Raw genomic sequence first — 18,646 nt, 5'->3', positions numbered from 1 at the left:
CCCCCCACACACACACACACACACACACACACATCACACCCTCAAACACCCCACCCCTACCTAGTTTCAATACCTTTGTTATGTAATAACATTGTGCGTATGCATATTCATAAACAAATCAAAACATGCATTACATCTATGCCAGTTTTGCTGTGACCTTGTTTGCTTTGTTGTGTTTTGGTGTTTTTTTCACAGTCAATACCAGGTGAAAGTGGAGCTGTCATCATGACTGCCCCCACCATAGTCTTCCCACAGCAGGCTGCTATTGTACAACAAGATGGACGTCCTCTGGAGCAGACCCGGTAACTGTCCACCATCTAAAACACTGAAATAGTTTTCTCTTCTTTTTTTGGCTGTAAACGGGAACAACGTGTCTGAATAATTACTCTTTCCTCTTTCTCAGGCCACACAGTCCCAGAGCTCGCCTGGCCAGAAACTCCTCTGGAGGACCCATTACCACAGTCGGTGGGTAAACCCTGTGCACAGACACACACACACACACACACACACAAACACATACACTGCAGCTGTAATTGTCTAGCAATAACCAGAACACTGTAAGAGCTATTTTGATGTTATCATTCGCAAAATTCGTTTTAATTCAGCGCCAAATGGAAGTTACATATTGTTTTAAGTTGACATTTGTACATTTGACAGATTTGTCTTTCCAAGCCTGAAGACAACCAAAATAATGCTCTGATGTGTGAAGTCACCCATGAAGCCTCACCACATGTCGACTAAGTTTGGTCATCGGTGTCCTGAGAGAGGAATCTGTTGGTGTGTCCTCCCACATGCCTGAGATGCCTGTGCAGCTTTGATTACTTTAGATGTTTAGCTTGTTGCCCTTTTCTGACGAGAGGAGGAGATAAATACATCCCTAACTTAGCCAAAATCGCCTGATTGATTGGCTAACATAAGATAAGATAAAATAAGATGATCCTTTATTAATCCGACAAAAGGGGAAATTGGAGTTTTTACTGCAGCTAAGGAGATAATTGCAAAAACGAGACGCATCAGTAAAGAATGCAAGCTTGTGAAAAATATGTAAACAGTAGAAAAATAGAAAACATTAAAAAGAAAGTGACTGTACTGCAGCAATAAAGGCAAAATATAACTGTAAACAGACTGAAAGGTTGAAGACACATAGTACATACACATGCATAGTATTTATTTTATTGCACAGATAAAATATTGTTAATGATATTGCAGAGATAAGTAAATCTTGATATTGCACATGAGGGAGTTGTCAGTTTTGGTATGGACAGCTTACTTGGGGCAGTGTTGATTATAAAGTCTGACAGCAGGAGGAAGGAAGGACCTGAGGTATCTGTCCTTCACGCAGCGCGGGTGTAGCAGCCTGTCGTAGAAGGAGCTGCTCTGTTCTCTTTTTCAAATATACAAAACAGCTCACAGACTTTGCTAACCTCTTGTGCCAAAACATTTCTTCTTCTATAAAAAGTCTATTTTTAAATCCTCATTACCTGATGTTTGAACAGTCAAGATTATCATTGTATATAACTGCATTGTGCTTTTAACTGGACATGTTGAAATATAGATAATAAATATGGGGGCAACCTTTAGCTCACCTAGTAGAGTGTGCGCTCCATGTAGGGGGCCACTGCTAAGAGTCCTTAGCAGTGGCCCAGGTTTGAATCTGACCCGTGGCCCTTCGCTGCATGTCGTCCCCCTCTCTCTGCCCCCTTTCCTCTTGTCCTATCAGTTAAAAGCCGTAAAAGCTCCAAACGAAGAATCTTGAAAAAAAAAAATGGAATTTAATCAATTGTGCATGTGTGTATGTCTATTGTCTATTGTCTTTTGCAGACAGCACAGGTAATGTGATCGACTTGGTGAAAGATCAGCTGCCGGAGCTGAAGCTCTCTGAGGAGGATCGACAGAAGAACCTGGAGCTCCTCCAGCAGGCCAAGAAGGTCAGCGACCGTTTCCTGACACGCCGTGGCCGCCGCTCCCTCACTGACTCACCCACAGGTAGTAAATACACAAACACACACACATACACACTGTACTTTACATAGCAGATTCTTTTTAAAGGTGAGTTGACTGTTGTCTTAGGGAGTATAACTTAATTAAAAAGTATATATTTTTGTGAGGGTTACTGATTCTTTGGTAACTCCATTGTCCATAATTGATTTTGTTTGTTACTTTAAAAAAGGTCACATCTCAATGACTCATGTGTTATTTGTAATTTTGTAACATAAAAGGTTTTTGTTTGTTTTTTCAAAGGTCTTTCTCCAACTCCAACTCCGTTGTCTTCACCGTGTTCCTCTAGAAGCAGCTCACTGACTGTGGCTCCTCAAACTGGTGCAGTACCAGTGAAATTTTACTAATTATTTATAACGTTTGTACTCCTTTTTCCTGTTGCTTTTTGACATTTGGGGTTTGAGAAAATCATATTGTTGGATGTTTTCTGCTCTTTCAGTTGTAGAGGCAACCCATGTCAGCTCACAGTCAGTTGGGCAGGTAAAGAAATAATTGTTATTTTTATTTCTAAAACACAACATTCACTTACGATGGCATTATTTGTACGGCAGATATTTTTGATGCATGCTCATTTCCCCAAATTCAAACTGGCAGTGTTCATTTTATTTCCCTTGTTTATGTTTTTAAATGGTTGACGAAGTATTTAGAAGTAATTTTTATGAACACAAGATGGTTTGCTGTGTTGTCCTCTCTTGTAGCATCGGGAGGTTCCTCCATTGCGAGATCAGCCTGACGTAACGACCCAGGACCAGGAGGTCAGATGAACAGATTCATATTTACTCACTGTGTTTTGTTTTTATTAGCAAGTCAAGTTCTGCACACTGTCAACATTAAAAAACGTTGTAATGCCAAATTTTAACTGACTTCTTTTTTAAACGGTTGTTTCAACCTCTTAAGTTTAAAAATGTATTTAATCTTCGGTCCTGGCTGAAATAGTCTCAACAACCTTTGGTTGGATTGCCGTGAATTTCTGTACTGACATTCATGCTTCCCATCCCAGTGACTTTTGAACCAATCATACGTTTCATGTATCTACAAATTCAACATGGAGTTGCATAAACTTTTGTACAGACATTTATTGCTACCTGATGAAGATGCTGATTGTGTGCAGTCATTTAATACATTCTTCATTAATACATTAAATTGTAATTCAAATAATACAGGTTTAATAACACCAATACTTAATGTATCAATAAAAGTTGTTGTCTTGATAACCTCAGGGCAACAGACTGTTGGTGACCTGGAAGCCTTCTGAGAAGAGGAAAGTGTCCTCTGGGACTCTGACACCCCGTTTTGCTGTTCAGAAGGAGAACTGTGATCCTGCAGTACCTAAGAGTCCTCCAGCAGTCGGTAAAGCAGATGAGGGACCTGGTCTAGCCCGGAACGCCAACCAGGCCTTGGCCACAGGGGTGGCCAAGCCCGTCCCCCGACCCCCTACTCAACTGGCCCCCTGTACAGCAGAGATCAAGACGATTGGGGCCTTCCCTCCACTGATGAGGGCTGTTTCCTGGGACGCTGTAGGTGGCCTTAGTTCTAGAAATGGAGCCGCGAGTTTCCCTCCTACAGCGGAGGACACCTTCTCAGACAAGCCCAGTGATGCTGTCTTCAAGTCCTCAGGTTACAAGGACCTCCCCAACCAGCAGGGGAGTGTACCGAAACTGTCTAAATTCAGAGAGGTAAATTAGTTCAGCAGATTACATGTTACTGTCATTAGTGCCTGCTTTTGTAGTCAAATGCCTCTTCTGTAAAATGCTTCGTTCTTACTTCTGTTGTTCTGTGTGTATGTGTGTGTGTGTGTATGTGTGTGTTTGTGTGTGTGTGTGTGTGTGTGTGTGTGTGTGTGTGCGTGTGCGCGTGCGTGTGCGCGTGCGTGTATTAAGGAGCACAAGCTGATGCGTAACCAAAGCATAGTGGGATCCAAGTTACTAGATCTGAGTGAAGCTCCTGAACAAGAAAAAGGTAACAGTCCTTGTTTTCCCTCAATGTCCCTATAAGAGAAATGTATTTTCAGCAGTTCATTCAGCAATGTCGCCAAGGGTGTGCACTTCCTGAATCTCAGGGAAAATCTGTTCCAGTCAGAAAATTATGATGATCTGTTCTTGTGTTTTCCCTCTCTGCCCCCCCTTTACTGGCAACTTCATAACAGAGAAATTAATGCTGTTTTCATTTTCCATCAGTAGATGGCATTCTTGTTAAAGCATGTAAGCCAAAGATGAAATGAGGAGATGGTTTTATGTATTTTGTGTGTTTTGGGGACTTAAGACTTTACAAAAAGTTGAATTTATAAGAAATAAAACGCAGCATTCTTAAATCAGTTATCACAGTATCTGACATTACTGAATCAGTTTACTGACTTTTCAACTCGTCTTCACTTGTGTTACATTTAAGAATACAGTAAATTATTGTCCTGTAGTTGCCACTTGTGGGCAAAGTTGCAGCTGTTAAGGGAAAGTTACATATAAAACTTAAAAGAACTTAAAACTTCTAACTTAAAAGACGTGTGGTTTTCTGCAGACTCGCACATAAACACTTGAGTCTTGACTTTAAAACCAGACTCGAATAACTTGAGACTTGTATCAAAACGTCTCTGGAAAAAAAGACTAATGAACTCTCTTTAGGATTGATTTATACAATAATGTGTCTACAGGTCCTCTACCTTCTCCAAACTCAGTCAGTGGTAAGGAGGCAAAGGAGAAGTCCGAGGCCATGCCAAACATTTCAGATGTGATGCTGAGAAAACTCAAACTCCACCGAGGTCTGCCAGGCTGGTGTGTGACAAACCAACTGCTTCTTGAGTTACCATTTATCTTTTGCCTCATCATTGTTGTCTAATCGCCTAAAATAACTTAATTATTCTGTGTACAAAATACTATATGTACCTTACTTACATACTAACATTTTCTCTTTGATTTCATTCCAGTGCACCCCCTCTCACTGAAAAAGAAGTTGAGGTGTGTATGTGATCTGAACAGTTTTTTGGGGATTTTTCAGATAAAGATAAAGATAAAAAGTCACAAAAACATCAAATTATTCCCTTTCATGATGAAGCATTGGAAGTTCACTATTTTGTCCATCATGCTACCAATTGATTTTGTTTCCCTGACTGTGGTGCTGCATTTGTGCTTGTCTCCAAATGAAATGATTAACTTGTCAATTTGGGAAATACACGTGTCAGTTTAGCATAAAAACTGAAAGCAGACAGAACATGCTAGCCTGGCTCTGTCCAAGGATAACAAAAATCTGCCCACCAGCACCTCAAAGATCCCTAATTAATGTTATATCTTATTTGTTTAATCCATACAAAATCTGTGTTGTGTAAAACCAAATATTTTCTATTTTATAGTAGCTTATGTGCGGGACTATTTCTTAAACTAGTAGCTTTCTGGAGTCTTTCCTTTTAACCTGACAAGAGGTTTTTATACAGATTTAACAAGTGAGAAATAAAGTGGTAATGAGTGAGCTTTAGAGGTGCTGTTAGGTAGATTTTGATACTTTTCCTAGAGCCGGGCTAGCTTTGTCCCTATTTCCAGTCTTTATGCTAAGCTAAGCTAACCATCTCCTGGCTTTAATTCAATTCAATTTTATTAACAGTGTCATATCATAACAGAAAATTATCTCAGAAAACTTTACAGATAGAGTAAAGTCTAGACCACACTTATTTACAGAGACCAAACAATTCCCCCAAAAGCATGCATTCGGATCGACAGCAGCGAAGAAAAACTTACTTTTAACAGGCTGAAACCTCTGCAAGAACCTGGATTTTGGTCTGATGCAACCAGTAGGGAGACAGAGCTAGAAAGATACACAGAAGTATGTCTTATAGTAAATATAGCAGTGGCTATAATGGAATGATATGACATGTTGAACAGTGGCAATTATAGTCAATATAAAGACAATACAACTATAACTAATAACAAAAGTAGCAGGAGTGCAGGGTGTAGCAGGGTGTCGAGCAGAACTTCAGCAGCTGCTGCAACCACGATCTAGGTGCCACCACAATCCAAGGAAATCTGTGAGGTGAGACTGCAAAAGGACTCCTAGGAAGAAGCAAAGTTAGTAAAATGCATCACTGGGACATGAATGCAGACAGATGGAGAGAGAGATGAGAGAGGAGCTCAGTGGGCCACAGGAAGTCCCTCAGTATAAATCTATAGCAGCATAGCTTAGGGCTGGTCCAAGGCAAATCTGTGCCAGCCTATAAAGGGTTGGTAGAATCCTACAACCTCTTCAGAGACACTTGAAAATATGTGATTTTCTCGCCTAAATTTTTACCCTTAAAAAAGTGCTGCAGTTTCCACATGCTTTGGCCCTCTGGGATGACCCTGAGTTCATTGGGAAGTTAACACTCTCAAGTTGTTGTTTCTAGTGGCAGTGTGACACTAGGCCTTACTGACACAGAGCTACAGAGGTTAGAACACAGAAATTCTATTTCCGTCCAAGTAAATCATCTGCAAAATTAATAAAAAGCACTACTGTAAGCATATTACATGGGCTATATACTAAAATAGTACTCTAGCCACATGTCTCAACTTAGAACAGAAAAAATCCAGAAAAAAATGACTTATAAAATGGATTTTATATGAATGTATTTCTACAGATATGTCTGTGCGTTTGTCTTATTTCTTATTTCTAAAAAAGCCAAAAAAGTTCTAAATACAAAACTTCTGAAATACAAAACACATCCACATCACTCACAGATATGTCTGAAAGAAGTACATACATAGATTTATATAAATAAGTAATCATAATTTCATGTAATGGTGAAATGCCATCAGAAGGCCATATTTTTGCTTTCAGACAGCTGACAGGGATCACAGGAATAGTTTTTTCTGGCCATGTCTGGTACCATTCAACTCGTCTTCTTATTGGCTACACAGGGATGCCAGTTTTATGACCTCCTCTTATAAGTGGTCGGATCTACTGTCCATCTTTCCCACGTGGGCCCAATGGGGACTGTGCGATATCATTGGCTTAGCTTGAGGGTATCTCTTGATAGGCTGATGCTATTAATTCATTCAAGGTTCATTGCAATCTGCAGAAGCCACAGATTGTAATGGTGTGTCAACCTTCTTTCTAGCCCGCACAGAGAAAAAGTTACAAGCTATAAAAAACGAGAAATGATGCACAATCTAGATTTCTGAACGTCGAAACTTGGCCAGAAACTACAAGATTGTGAGGGGACCAGCTAATTATGGATTACAAGGCTTGGATATTCTAATTCCTTGGAGTGTTTGCGATTTAGGAAATCCACTTTTATGAATATCTTTCACCGCTGTGGATAAAGACACGAGGACAAAGGTAGGGATGCACGCTCGATTTAGACAGAAACGGTGCAGTGTTTCTTAACTTCATAACGTTATTATAACCGCTGTAAGTAACCTTATGCTTTGTGCGGGGGCTTGATGGAATCACAAGACTTTAAGCTTTCTAATGATGTGCTGCATGACCGTGTTGGTGACGATTTAATGCTTGCAATTCATGAATGAAAACACGTTGTGGAAAAACAGGTACCGGTTGGGGAACCGTCCTCAAGCAGAGCTGCAGTGCTTTGTCTGTCCCTCCTCACCGGTTTGGGCTCTCTTCACCATTCCTCACTTCCTAATTATAAGCTTTATTGTAGAAGAGAGGTTTGAGCTTACTCTTAAATGTGGAGACGGTGTTTGACTCCACAACCGAAATGTAGGCCTACTGTAAGACATGAGAGTGGTGTCAATCTTGTCATCTAACTCTATGCTAGAAAGCAAAAAAGTGTATTTCCCAAAATGTTGAACTATTCCTTTTATAATTTAACATTTTAAAAGAGACTCAACTTATTTACAAATACACTTATTTACAACTTAAACACAAGAACTGAAAAAATGATTATAAAACTAGAATTTTCCTCTCACCATGTTATGCATATATTCAATTCAATATTCTTATTCTCATTTTCACCTTCAAAATGCTCCACAGAAATAAACTGTTGGCATTATCAATAATACATTGGGTGATAAAATTGAATGCCAAAAGTAATCTGTTTACGTTGAGCAGTTTGTTTCAAACAGAGGAGTAAGATCTATTGTTCCAAGTGTAGCCCCCTGTCCATAATAACATGTTTGTTTTGTTACCAAAGCAGTTAATTACACCTTTGTAGAAATTGGCTGCCTGAGTTTGGCAGTGTTCTGTCAACAGGAAAGTGTTTTTTTATTCCTAATTTTACCGAAGAGACTCAGAGTGACTTCCTGTGGTGAAAAATGCAAACATTAGTGACGCTGTTGGGCTTGGGCTGCAGCCCTTCTTGCTGCTCCCTCTGGGATGCGTTTGGATCTGGACAGTCAGAGGTTAAATATTTCCTCTCAGCTGTGGCCCATGTATGTTGGAAAACTGTGCAAACTGGCTTTGATCAACGCAGAAGGACATCATGAGGTCATATGTCAGAATCCCAGCTTGTTCCTCATGCTCGTCTCAGGGCTGCTTGATTCTCCCTCACACATTAACCAATAAGAATGCATATTAGTACTGCGCAAACAATCGCACTGACTCTCATTCAGTGTGTGTGTGTGTGAGTGTGTGTGTGTGTGTGTGTGCGTGTGTGTGCGTGTGTGTGTGTGTGTGTGTGTGTGTGTGTGTACTGCAGTGTGGGAAAGTTTTCTATGGATTCCTCTGATTATTTCTTTGAGTTGGTGTGTTGCCACCACCAGCAGCTCATCTGTATTTAATGTGCTGTTTATTGTGCCATTCTGAGTGTTATATTGCAGTTACTTCCTCCCCACAGAATGCTTTTATCCAGCTGTCACTGGCATTTCGTAATGACAACTACACTCTGGAGATGCGGCTCAGACAGGCCGAGAGGGAGAGGAACCTGACAGAGGAAGACACAGAGAAAGAACTAGAAGAGTTTAAAGGAGCCCTGAAGGTCAGCCCTCAAAAAAGCAGCAGCTGATATTATCGTATCTAATTCCCTCTGGATTTTTTATACTAGTTCATTTGTATAGTGTCCCACAGTAAATACTTAACTTGTCCAATCCCAGGTACAAAGGGGACATTGAACACTTTGTTTTCCTAAGAGAGTAGTAAGATTCACAACAACAAGAAAAAAAGGAAGTTGTTTTTCTCGCAGATTACTTCGCCACAGTGGCAGAACCTGGAACAGCGTGAGGCCTACCAGCGCTTCATTGAGACAATTGCGGTGCTGCACCGACTGGCCACGCGGCTTTCCAGCAGATCAGAGATCGTCGGAGCAGTTCGACAGGTGCAGTTATATACATGCAGATGACGAAGCAAACTGAGGAAATGCAGGACAGTTAATGACAGAGAAAGAGACTGCTGCATTGTATACAGTACATCTTATTGTTTAAACGATACTGTCTTCTTCAGGCTGTCTTGGGGCTACTGGAATGTCTGTTTCAAAAAATGAGGGGGAAGAGTTTTATCTGATGTCATGACTGACCTCGTTCCGGCTAAAAAAAACATTAGTTAAAGAGCAAATTACTGTTATTGCAGTAGAAAGGTCTTCAGCTATTTATAATCGCAAAACCACTCAGATGAATCACTGCCCTTTTCAGTCTGTGTACTGTTGCCCATCTATTAATAACAATCTAACTATAGGGCTCTATCAATTGCACAGAAAGGAAGGCTCATATAACATTTTGATCCAGATTAGATGACTGGAAGTGTCTGAATGGAATTCAGTTTGTGTTTTTGACAGCCACATTTACATATTATTTATTTTTAAGATTTTTGTCTTTGGCATTTTAAGACCTTTATTACAGATACAGTAGACAGCTTCAGACACAAAGCAAAGGGCTGCAGGTCGAAATTGAACCCGCAGCTGCTGCATCAAGGACTAAGTCTCTTTTTATGGGCTCACGCTCTACCAGCATACAATCTTGAAATGTTAAAAACTGCTTCATACACAAACTGCAAACAATACCTGTGCTAATCACATAGGGTATAAAGGAAAAGTAACATATTTGAAGCAGGATTTGTTGTTACTATAAGGCTTTTTCCACAAGATATTTCTCTCCATGAGCGCTCTGCACGTTTCTTACCTTTTTAACATCTGTTTTTGGTTTTATGGTACATTTTACTGTATGATCCAGTCACTGCTCTCTTCAACCCAGTTTCCAGTAGCTGTCAGCAGCTTTCAGCAAATAACAGTGATGGCATACACTGTGTGCTACCGGCCCAGCACCAAATAGCTGACAGGCAAATTTAGCAATTCACTGGTAAAGAAAATTGAACATAAAAAAAACAGATATTTGGGGAGACCAAACGCTGTATCTGCTCGATGTTTTAGTAGGCAGTTACTAAGTTATTAGGTCAGGACTGTGTGTCTGTCAACTTGTTGTGTAGCTTGTCTGTCTCTTAGTGGCCAAATAAACAATTAATTCAGCTTTGAAAACACATATTTACATTCAAAAATCTGACGGAATAAGTCACATGTTTATTTGAATCCTGAGTAGAAATATAAGTTTGGTTGTGTGATTTTGTTTTCACAATTGCTCCACAGCTCTTATTGCAAAGAGAAATTATTCAAAGTCTATCTGCTTTAAGGTTAGTTAGGTCACTTTCCTGTGCTAATATCTGCAGTAATGCAGTCTTGTATTTACCTGACTTTTCATTGTGCAACAGGAGAAACGAATGAACAAGGCCACTGAGGTCATGATGCAATATGTGGAAAATCTGAAGAGGACATATGAGAAGGACCATGCAGAGCTGATGGAGTTTAAGAAGCTGGCCAACCAGAACTCAAATCGCTGTTACGGAGGGTCCATAGACACTGGAGGTAAGATTGTGCTGGTGACCACGTTCAGATCGAGCAGAGGAAAACACAAGTTTTGGTTTCATGCTTAGAAACTTTATTTATCCAGGCAAGGGTTTGATAAAGCATACATCTTTTTTAGCATCACTGCTACTTTGCTCTACAGGAACATTTTCACAGGGAGCATTCCACTGTATCTGGAGTATCCTAATGCTGTGTTAGTGAGCAGTTCCACTGCAGCTTTGGGAACAACACCAGCATAAAAGAAATGCTTTCTTTTCTCATGTAATGCTTTGTTTCTTTGTACATGTCTATAAAGATGATGGAGTTCCACGGCCATCAAGATCGATGTCCCTCACCCTGGGAAAGGTGAGCACTGCATTTTCCCCAAATTATGTTTTTTTAGTGCTGAAATATTTAGTCCATTAGTCAACAGAAAATTACAACCTTTTTCATAATTGTTCAATCATAATCTAAAAGACATCCATTAAGCACATTTTCTGGTTCCAACTTGCCAAATGTGGGGAATTGCTGCTTTTCTCTGTTTCATGTGGTTGTATATCGAACATTTGTACTGTTAGTCAGTCAAAACAAAGCAATTTGAAACATTTCTTGTTTGTGTTGATCTTGTAATAACACACTAAAAATCCATAGCCATGCTAGCAGCTCTGTGAGGCTTTGCTTAGAGATAAAAGTTTAAGTCAGCATGCCAATAGGCTTTAATGACAAAAAAAGTTTAACGTGGTTAGCGTGTTATTAAGCTAACATATGCTAATTAGCACAAAACACTAAACATTTCCTATTTTTGAAATTCTTTCGTGGTCCTTTTTTAATGTATGAACTTGTCTCTTCTTTTAGTGACATCATCATGCATCTGTAGTTGTAAATGTCCAAAACCTTTACATCCCTAATATTCTTATTTTCCATTCTTACCACTGGCACATGTTCTGTCTCCTTTTCACCCGGCCATGACTAGGCTCTGCCCAGACGTAGGGTGAGCGTAGCGGTGGTCCCTAAGTTTAACCTGCTGAACATCCCAGGTCAGACCCCAGCCACAGCCGGCACAGGACCCACTGTGAGCCTCAACGTGGGACCCACCGCCGGTGCTGCTCTTCCTGTCCTGGTAGGTCTTCCTGTCTTGTTGGGAAATTATGGGAAATTGCATAAAAAAGCATATAATGCAGTGACACCCACTCTCTCAGATTGACGGCTGACAGAAAGTAATGAACAATGGGTTAGTATTTAGGAGTCATCTTGCTCATGAAATACTTCGTACATCAATTATTATTTTATTTTTTAATTTTTCTAAATGAATGAATAGTGTTTTGGAAAGTAAATATTGCTGTAATCTACTGGTTATTAGTAATAGATTCCGGTGCTAGTCATTGGCCAATCCAGGGGCGATTCTAAGATCAGACTTTAGGGGGGCTCAGCCCCTAATGAGGATGTGACACGGATACACTGCTTTGCTCAGTAATTTCATTAGCCAATAATCTCTGAGCTACTGAATAACGTTATTTACGTCCACTATGATGGAACTAAACCTGACACTTTATAAGTCACAGTAATAACGACCAATTTGACACAATGTTCCAACATTCAGCCATTTTAATTTAGTTTTGTTTCAATTTGGTTTCTAATCTGTGCCATGAAATTACCAATTTCTTCTCTGGAGACTACCAACATTAAACTTCACAACAGAACTTCTGCACTCCCTCTGACAGATTAGATAGATTAATAGAGACTCTGCTTTATTCTAAAATTAATATAATAATATAATTATTTAATATCATTGTAGAAGTTAGTATTTACTTTACAGTTTAGGACAAAATACAATACACAAAAAGCAGAGGGTTGTTGCAGTTTCTTTTCATGTTTCAGATGTCTTTGAGTTGTTAGCAGTTTCGCTTAAGAGACCAATTTATCACATGGTTTCCTTTTTATTATTATTGTAGAAGCCAAACATTTTCTTCCACAATATTTAACATTCTCCTCTTTAGTGTGAATCAAATGATGTGAAACCCAACACTCCCACAGAGGTGACACAACCAGCAGCAGCAGAATGGTAAGTTGTATTTACTGGTGGTGTCTTGAGCACACGTACCCCCCCACACAAACACACACACACACACACACACACACACACACACACACACACACACACACACACACACACACACACACACACACTCACACTCACACACACACATGCACACATATTCACATACACGGCAGACTGCATGTACAGTATGTACACATACAATTGCTTGATTCCCAAGGTCACCACCCAGTCCTTTAAACAATGCAAAGCATTTTGTGCTGCAGTCTGTGTGAACATCTGGATGTGTTTTACTGTCCAGTGGGGTGAAAATAACCCTGACGGCATAAAAAATGAAACTCTACTGCAGTTGATGGATATGCTAACATGGGTCGTAATCTAAACATTTGTTCAAAGAGTGACAAAGTCCAGGCACAAGGCTCCAATCGTATCCTGGTTATGACCAGAGCCTGAGTGGAGCTTTGTGTAGATAGTGTGAAGTGTGTAGATGTTCTGCAAGGAGACGAGAATAGCAATAACAAATGTGCAAAGTGCCAGCTCCATTTTTTCCCTTTGTACTTGCCTTGCCTGAGATGGTATCTGTAATGCACACTGCTTCTCAGCCAGTGCTGCAGTTTGTTCATTATTAAACAAGGCCTGGTGTTGTGATGGAACCTAAATGTCTACTACTCTGAGTTTTATAATGCCTGCTGTGTTCTTTCCCATCTGAAACAATGCAGTGGAAAGAGAGTGTTAGGACAGGAAAGTGAGCCAGCCAAGCCTCCAGTCAACTTAGAGGAGATCAAAGCCGAGATCAGAGCCGAGCTCAAGGCAAAGCTCGAGGAGGAGGCGTATAATAAAGGGTGAGGCCTTCTCTCTTCATCCTTAACTACACACAAACAATCTGTGTGATGACATTGGTGCTCATCATAAATCACCACATTTATGGGATTCATCAGCTATGTTGTTGTTATGCAGATGTGTGTAAGATATATATTTATATATACATGTGTGTATATTTATATAGAAGATATAAAATATATATAAATACATATATGTATATATATAATGTTAAGCATAGAGAACATTTAAATACTAAATTTGTCATATGTTACTGCCGGATGATAGGAAATAAATTTGAGAGTAGAACATCATTAATATTATTACTGTGTATTGTTAGATATTGCTGTTACAATTGAACATTTCAAATGCAGCTACCAAGAGGGACTGAAGCAAAGCAAAGTGCTCCAAGAGGAGAAGAAGGAAGAGGAAAATGCTGCAGAGAAATTGTTAGAATCAAACAATAAGGATGAAGAGAGCGGAAAGAAGAGACGGACAAGCAGTTTTAGGACGAGCAGGTAAACTGAATCTGCTGCTTTAACAAAAAAAGAGATATCCAGAATGTTGTTCTTTGACAGTATTGACATAAGCAGACCAACTGACAAATCGTCAAGTTACCTGAATCTCATCTACACAATGAGAGTAAACCTGTCTCCATGTGGCACATCTGAAACATTCAGTAGTTTAAATACATCAAAAGCTTCTTTTAACAAAACAAATGTGTAGCGCAAATGGAAAGAGGTAATAATCCAAATCAGTATTTATACAAATCTTACAACTTTTAAAACATTTTTTTGTCATTTTGCACACCTGTTAGCCACTCACAGAAAGATGGAGGTTCATGATCACACATTTGTCAGAGTAGAAACATCATTTGTGTTCTGTTGTGTAAATAATGGTTAATAATGTTGATGATCAGTCAAAGATTTGTTTGTTTTTTCAATACTGGGTACAGCACTATTGCCAGCTACTAACATCTATATCACAAAAGTTCTATATTACAGTCTTTATGTAGCTCTGCAGAGTTTACCTATTGTTATACATGAATGGTAAACCATGCAACAAAATGAAATAAAGTTAAATCAAATTTAAAGAAGTAAACTGCCATGTTAATTATTCCAACAACCGATTATCTATTTTACCCATCTTCAAATGTATAAATCATTTCTCAGTTTAAGTAGACAATTCTTCCCAATACATGTATCTCTTGATGATTTCAAACAAGATTTTGTTTTCTGCAGTAAATGTTTAGATATGTAACTGTCATTTAAAGAATACGCATATAAAACAGTTGACAACTATGGAAATAGCAGATGCATGCTTTTTATACTTTATACTGTATGAGGAAATTATCTTCACAGGAGGATGGAGGAGGTCCTGGTTCTTCTTGGTCACTTCTGTCCCAAGATTCCCTTGAATCGGCGACTTCTCTGGATTGCCCTGACACTGTTTGTGGTGATGTGTCTTGTTATCAGTATTTTTACATTATTCAGTAACTACTATAACAGACGTGAGGACACGTAAACAGGGACGGACTTTGTGTGAGGCGATGAAGATCTTTGGACTGAGTGTAGCAGAACAACCAAAGAACCCAAGTACAGAATAACAGAACCGTCCTCCGTCTCTGTCAGTTCACCATATCACCACTCTTGGACTCACTTGAATCCACGACCCTGTTTCTCAGGGGCCAAAGACGTTTTGGGAGGCTTTATGGGTTTGCCTTTGTTAAAGTTAACAAAAAGTTATACTGTTGTTTGGAATGAAAAATGTAGAGATTGTTTGCTGCAGTTAGAAAAAAAGATAATTTCTGTTGAGGGACCAATTATATAGTGTGAGGATATGATGCTTACAGTATACATATAACTTAGAAGCATATGTAATGACATGTTCTGGTTTGGGTACATTTTGATGATGAATATGGCACTTTCCATTTAATGTTGCAGTAGAAACAATGTATATTTATCTACACTCCAATGTTAAAGTATGATCTCTTAGGTCCAATAGATAATACACCCGAGAGATTTTGAACTAATATTTAATGTTTATGTAATGTTTTGTTTAATTTCTATAATGTGTATTTAAATACTTTTAAATATAAGCACATTCCAAAGTTCCTTGAGTGCAATATTTTGCAGTTGATGGTTCTTGTTTGTGCCATTTTGGATTGTGTCATCAGAGCACTGAGAGATTTTCTTCTTGTATGAGGGCACTGACTAAATGGCATTAGGCTTGTTTGTATCTTTTTTGCACGTGTGTGCCTACCTGTGTTGTTTGTTCTTTGTGTATTTTAGGCTCTGCCGCTTCACCTTTAAATAAAGGTGCCTGAGAAATGTTGTATCAATTTCTTTTGAGCAATATAAGGTGTTACCAAAGGAAATTTGGTGCTATGATCCCTCTTCTAGCATCCTAACATCTAGGTTTGTTTTACCATCTGAAGGCGGTGAACACAACATTGAGACTGAATCTAAAACAAAAATCCAGGAAATCGCATTGTCCATCCATCCATCCATCTTCATCATCTTATCCAGTATCGGGTCGCGGGGGCAGCAGCTCCAGCAGGGGACCCCAAACTTCCCTTTACCGAGCCACATCAACCAGCTCCAACTGGGGGATCCCAAGGAGTTCCCAGGCCAGGTTGGACATATAATCCCTTGACCTAGTCCTGGGTCTTCCCTGAGGCCTCCTCCCAGCTGGACGTGCCTGGAACACCTCCCTAGGCGCCCAAGAGCCATCCTTACCAGATGCCCGAACCACCTCATCTGGCTCCTTTCGACGCAAAGGAGTAGAGACTCTACTCCGAGCTCCTCTCTTCTCACCCTATCTCTAAGGGAGCCGCCAGACACCTTCCTGAGGAAACCCCTTTTGGCTGCTTGCACCCTGGATCTCGTTCTTTCGGTCATGACCCAGCCTTCATGACCATTAGTGAGGGTAGGAACAAACACAGACCAGTAAATCGAGAGCTTTGCCCTCTGGATCAGCTCTCTTTTTGTCACACAAGCTTCCTCCGTGCAGGGTCACTCCCACTCTGCCTTGCTTACTCATAGGGTTTCTATATTCTTTGTCTGGCCCCTCACCTGAGACCACTTTGCCATGGGAGACCCTACCAGGAGCACACAACTCCAGACAACACAGCCCTAAGGTTCATAGGGACACACAAACCTCCCCACCACAATAAGGTGATGGTTCCCAGAGAGGAAAAATCACAAAATCACATTGTATGATTTTTAAGTAACTAATTTGCATTTTATTGCATGAGATAAGTAATTGATCCCCTACCAACCAGTAAGAATTCCATCTCTCACAGACCTGTTAGTTTTTCTTTAAGAAGCCCTCCTGTTCTCCACTCATTACCTGTATTAACTGCACCTTGAACTCGTTGAACTTGATGGGCTACAGGACAATAGTCAAGCAGCTTGGTGAGAAGGCAACAACTGTTGGCGCAATTTTTAGAAAATGGAAGAAAGTCAAGATGTCCCTCGGTCTCGGGCTCCATGCAAGATCTCACCTCGTGGGGCATTAATGATCATGCGGAAGGTGAGGGATCAGCCCGGAACTATACTGCAGGACCTGGTCAATGACCTGAAGAGTGCTGGGACCACAGTCTCAAAGAAAACCTTTAGTAACACATTAAGCCATCATGGATTAAAATCCTGCAGAGAACTCAAGGTCCCCCTGCTCAAGCCAGCGCGTGTCCAGGCCCGTCAAGTGTTTGCCAATGACCATCTGGATGATCCAGAGGAGGAATGGGAGAAGGTCATGTGGTCTGATGAGACAAAAATAGAGCTCTTTGGTCTAAACTCCACTCGCCGTGTTTGGAGGAAGAAGGATGAGTACAACCCCAAGAACACAATCCTAACCGTGAAGCATGGAGATGGAAACATCAGGACAGGACGACTGCACCATATTGAGGGGAGGATGGATGGGGCCATGTTTTGCGAGATCTTGGCCAACAACCTCTTTCCTCAGTAATAGCATTGAAGATGGGATGTGGCTGGTCTTCCAGCATGATAACGACTCAGCCAGGGCAACTAAGGAGTGGCTCCGTAAGAAGCATCTCATGGTCCTGGAGTGGCCTTGCCAGTCTTCAGACCTGAACCCAATAGAAAATCTTTAGAGGGAACTGAAAGTCTGTATTTCCCAGCGACAGTCCTGAAACCTGAAGGATCCAGAGAAGGTCTGCATAGAGGAGTGGGCCAAAATCCCTGCTGCAGTGTGTGCAAACCAGGTCAAGAACTACTTTACGGTATGATCTCCGTAACTGCAAACTAAGGTTTCTGTACCAAATATTAAGTTCTGCTTTTCTGATGTATCAAAAATGTATTTCATGCAATGGAATACATGGAATTCCTTTTAAAATCAGCTGCTAAATGCTCCCCTATGTTCAGCTAGTTGCTAACTATGTCTGTGTTCATGTTGCAAAGTACATTAATTTGCATTCTTGCCTGGAGTTTGATGAGACGAGTGATGATGAGTTTAATAACACTCATGTCTCTGCATGCTAAATATCGTGCTACAATCCACAGCTGGTTAGCTTAGCACAACGACTGAAAACATGGGCTTGTTGTCAATGTTAGGGTGCTAAAAAAAAGTCATTACATCAAGCCTAGAAATAGCCTCTTCATAGGTAATTAAGTTTGGATGGCTTATCCAAACAAGACATAACATTGCAAGTTTGTGAGTTTAGAGGTGCTGCTAGGTGGAATTTGCTAGTTTTGGACAGAGCCAGGATAGCTGTTTCCCCCCTTGTTTCCAGTGGTATGCTAAAATAAGCTAAGCTAATTGACTGCTTGCTGTAGCTCGTTTATCCTACGGACAATACTGGTATTTATCTTCTCCAACTCTTGGTAAGAAAGCAAAATGTATTCTAAATTATGTAACCAGTAGCCATATTTTGACATTCTCAAAGTGGTATTGTTCATGATGTCAAAATGACAAAAGTCTAAATGCTGTAAAAAAAGGTCAATGCTGATCATGGTGTGTTCTGTTCTCACTAAATACGAATTCCATCATAATCTCATTGGAGTTGC

At 40.1% G+C, this 18,646-nt stretch overlaps 1 protein-coding gene across 1 annotated transcript in view; it reads left to right on the top strand.

The window, feature by feature from the left end:
* Nucleotides 1-15,947, top strand: part of mrvi1 (murine retrovirus integration site 1 homolog) — a 34,127-nt gene extending 18,180 nt beyond the window's left edge. The window contains exons 21-39 of the mRNA XM_034874766.1: nt 196-302; nt 404-465; nt 1,822-1,986; nt 2,242-2,319; nt 2,438-2,478; nt 2,697-2,753; nt 3,219-3,674; nt 3,879-3,957; nt 4,646-4,766; nt 4,919-4,949; nt 8,753-8,893; nt 9,098-9,229; nt 10,612-10,765; nt 11,061-11,110; nt 11,718-11,864; nt 12,742-12,806; nt 13,520-13,642; nt 13,994-14,137; nt 14,981-15,947. Of these exons, the coding sequence (XP_034730657.1) occupies nt 196-302; nt 404-465; nt 1,822-1,986; nt 2,242-2,319; nt 2,438-2,478; nt 2,697-2,753; nt 3,219-3,674; nt 3,879-3,957; nt 4,646-4,766; nt 4,919-4,949; nt 8,753-8,893; nt 9,098-9,229; nt 10,612-10,765; nt 11,061-11,110; nt 11,718-11,864; nt 12,742-12,806; nt 13,520-13,642; nt 13,994-14,137; nt 14,981-15,143 (2,316 nt within the window). The 3' untranslated portion in view covers nt 15,144-15,947. The remainder of the gene's footprint in view (nt 1-195; nt 303-403; nt 466-1,821; nt 1,987-2,241; nt 2,320-2,437; nt 2,479-2,696; nt 2,754-3,218; nt 3,675-3,878; nt 3,958-4,645; nt 4,767-4,918; nt 4,950-8,752; nt 8,894-9,097; nt 9,230-10,611; nt 10,766-11,060; nt 11,111-11,717; nt 11,865-12,741; nt 12,807-13,519; nt 13,643-13,993; nt 14,138-14,980) is intronic.
* Nucleotides 15,948-18,646: the final 2,699 nt, after the last annotated feature.

The sequence above is a fragment of the Etheostoma cragini genome, chromosome 1, assembly GCF_013103735.1.
Source record: "Etheostoma cragini isolate CJK2018 chromosome 1, CSU_Ecrag_1.0, whole genome shotgun sequence".
NCBI lineage: Eukaryota > Metazoa > Chordata > Actinopteri > Perciformes > Percidae > Etheostoma > Etheostoma cragini.
Note: the sequence above shows the minus strand (reverse complement) of the source record. Positions and strands in the feature narration are given on the sequence as shown.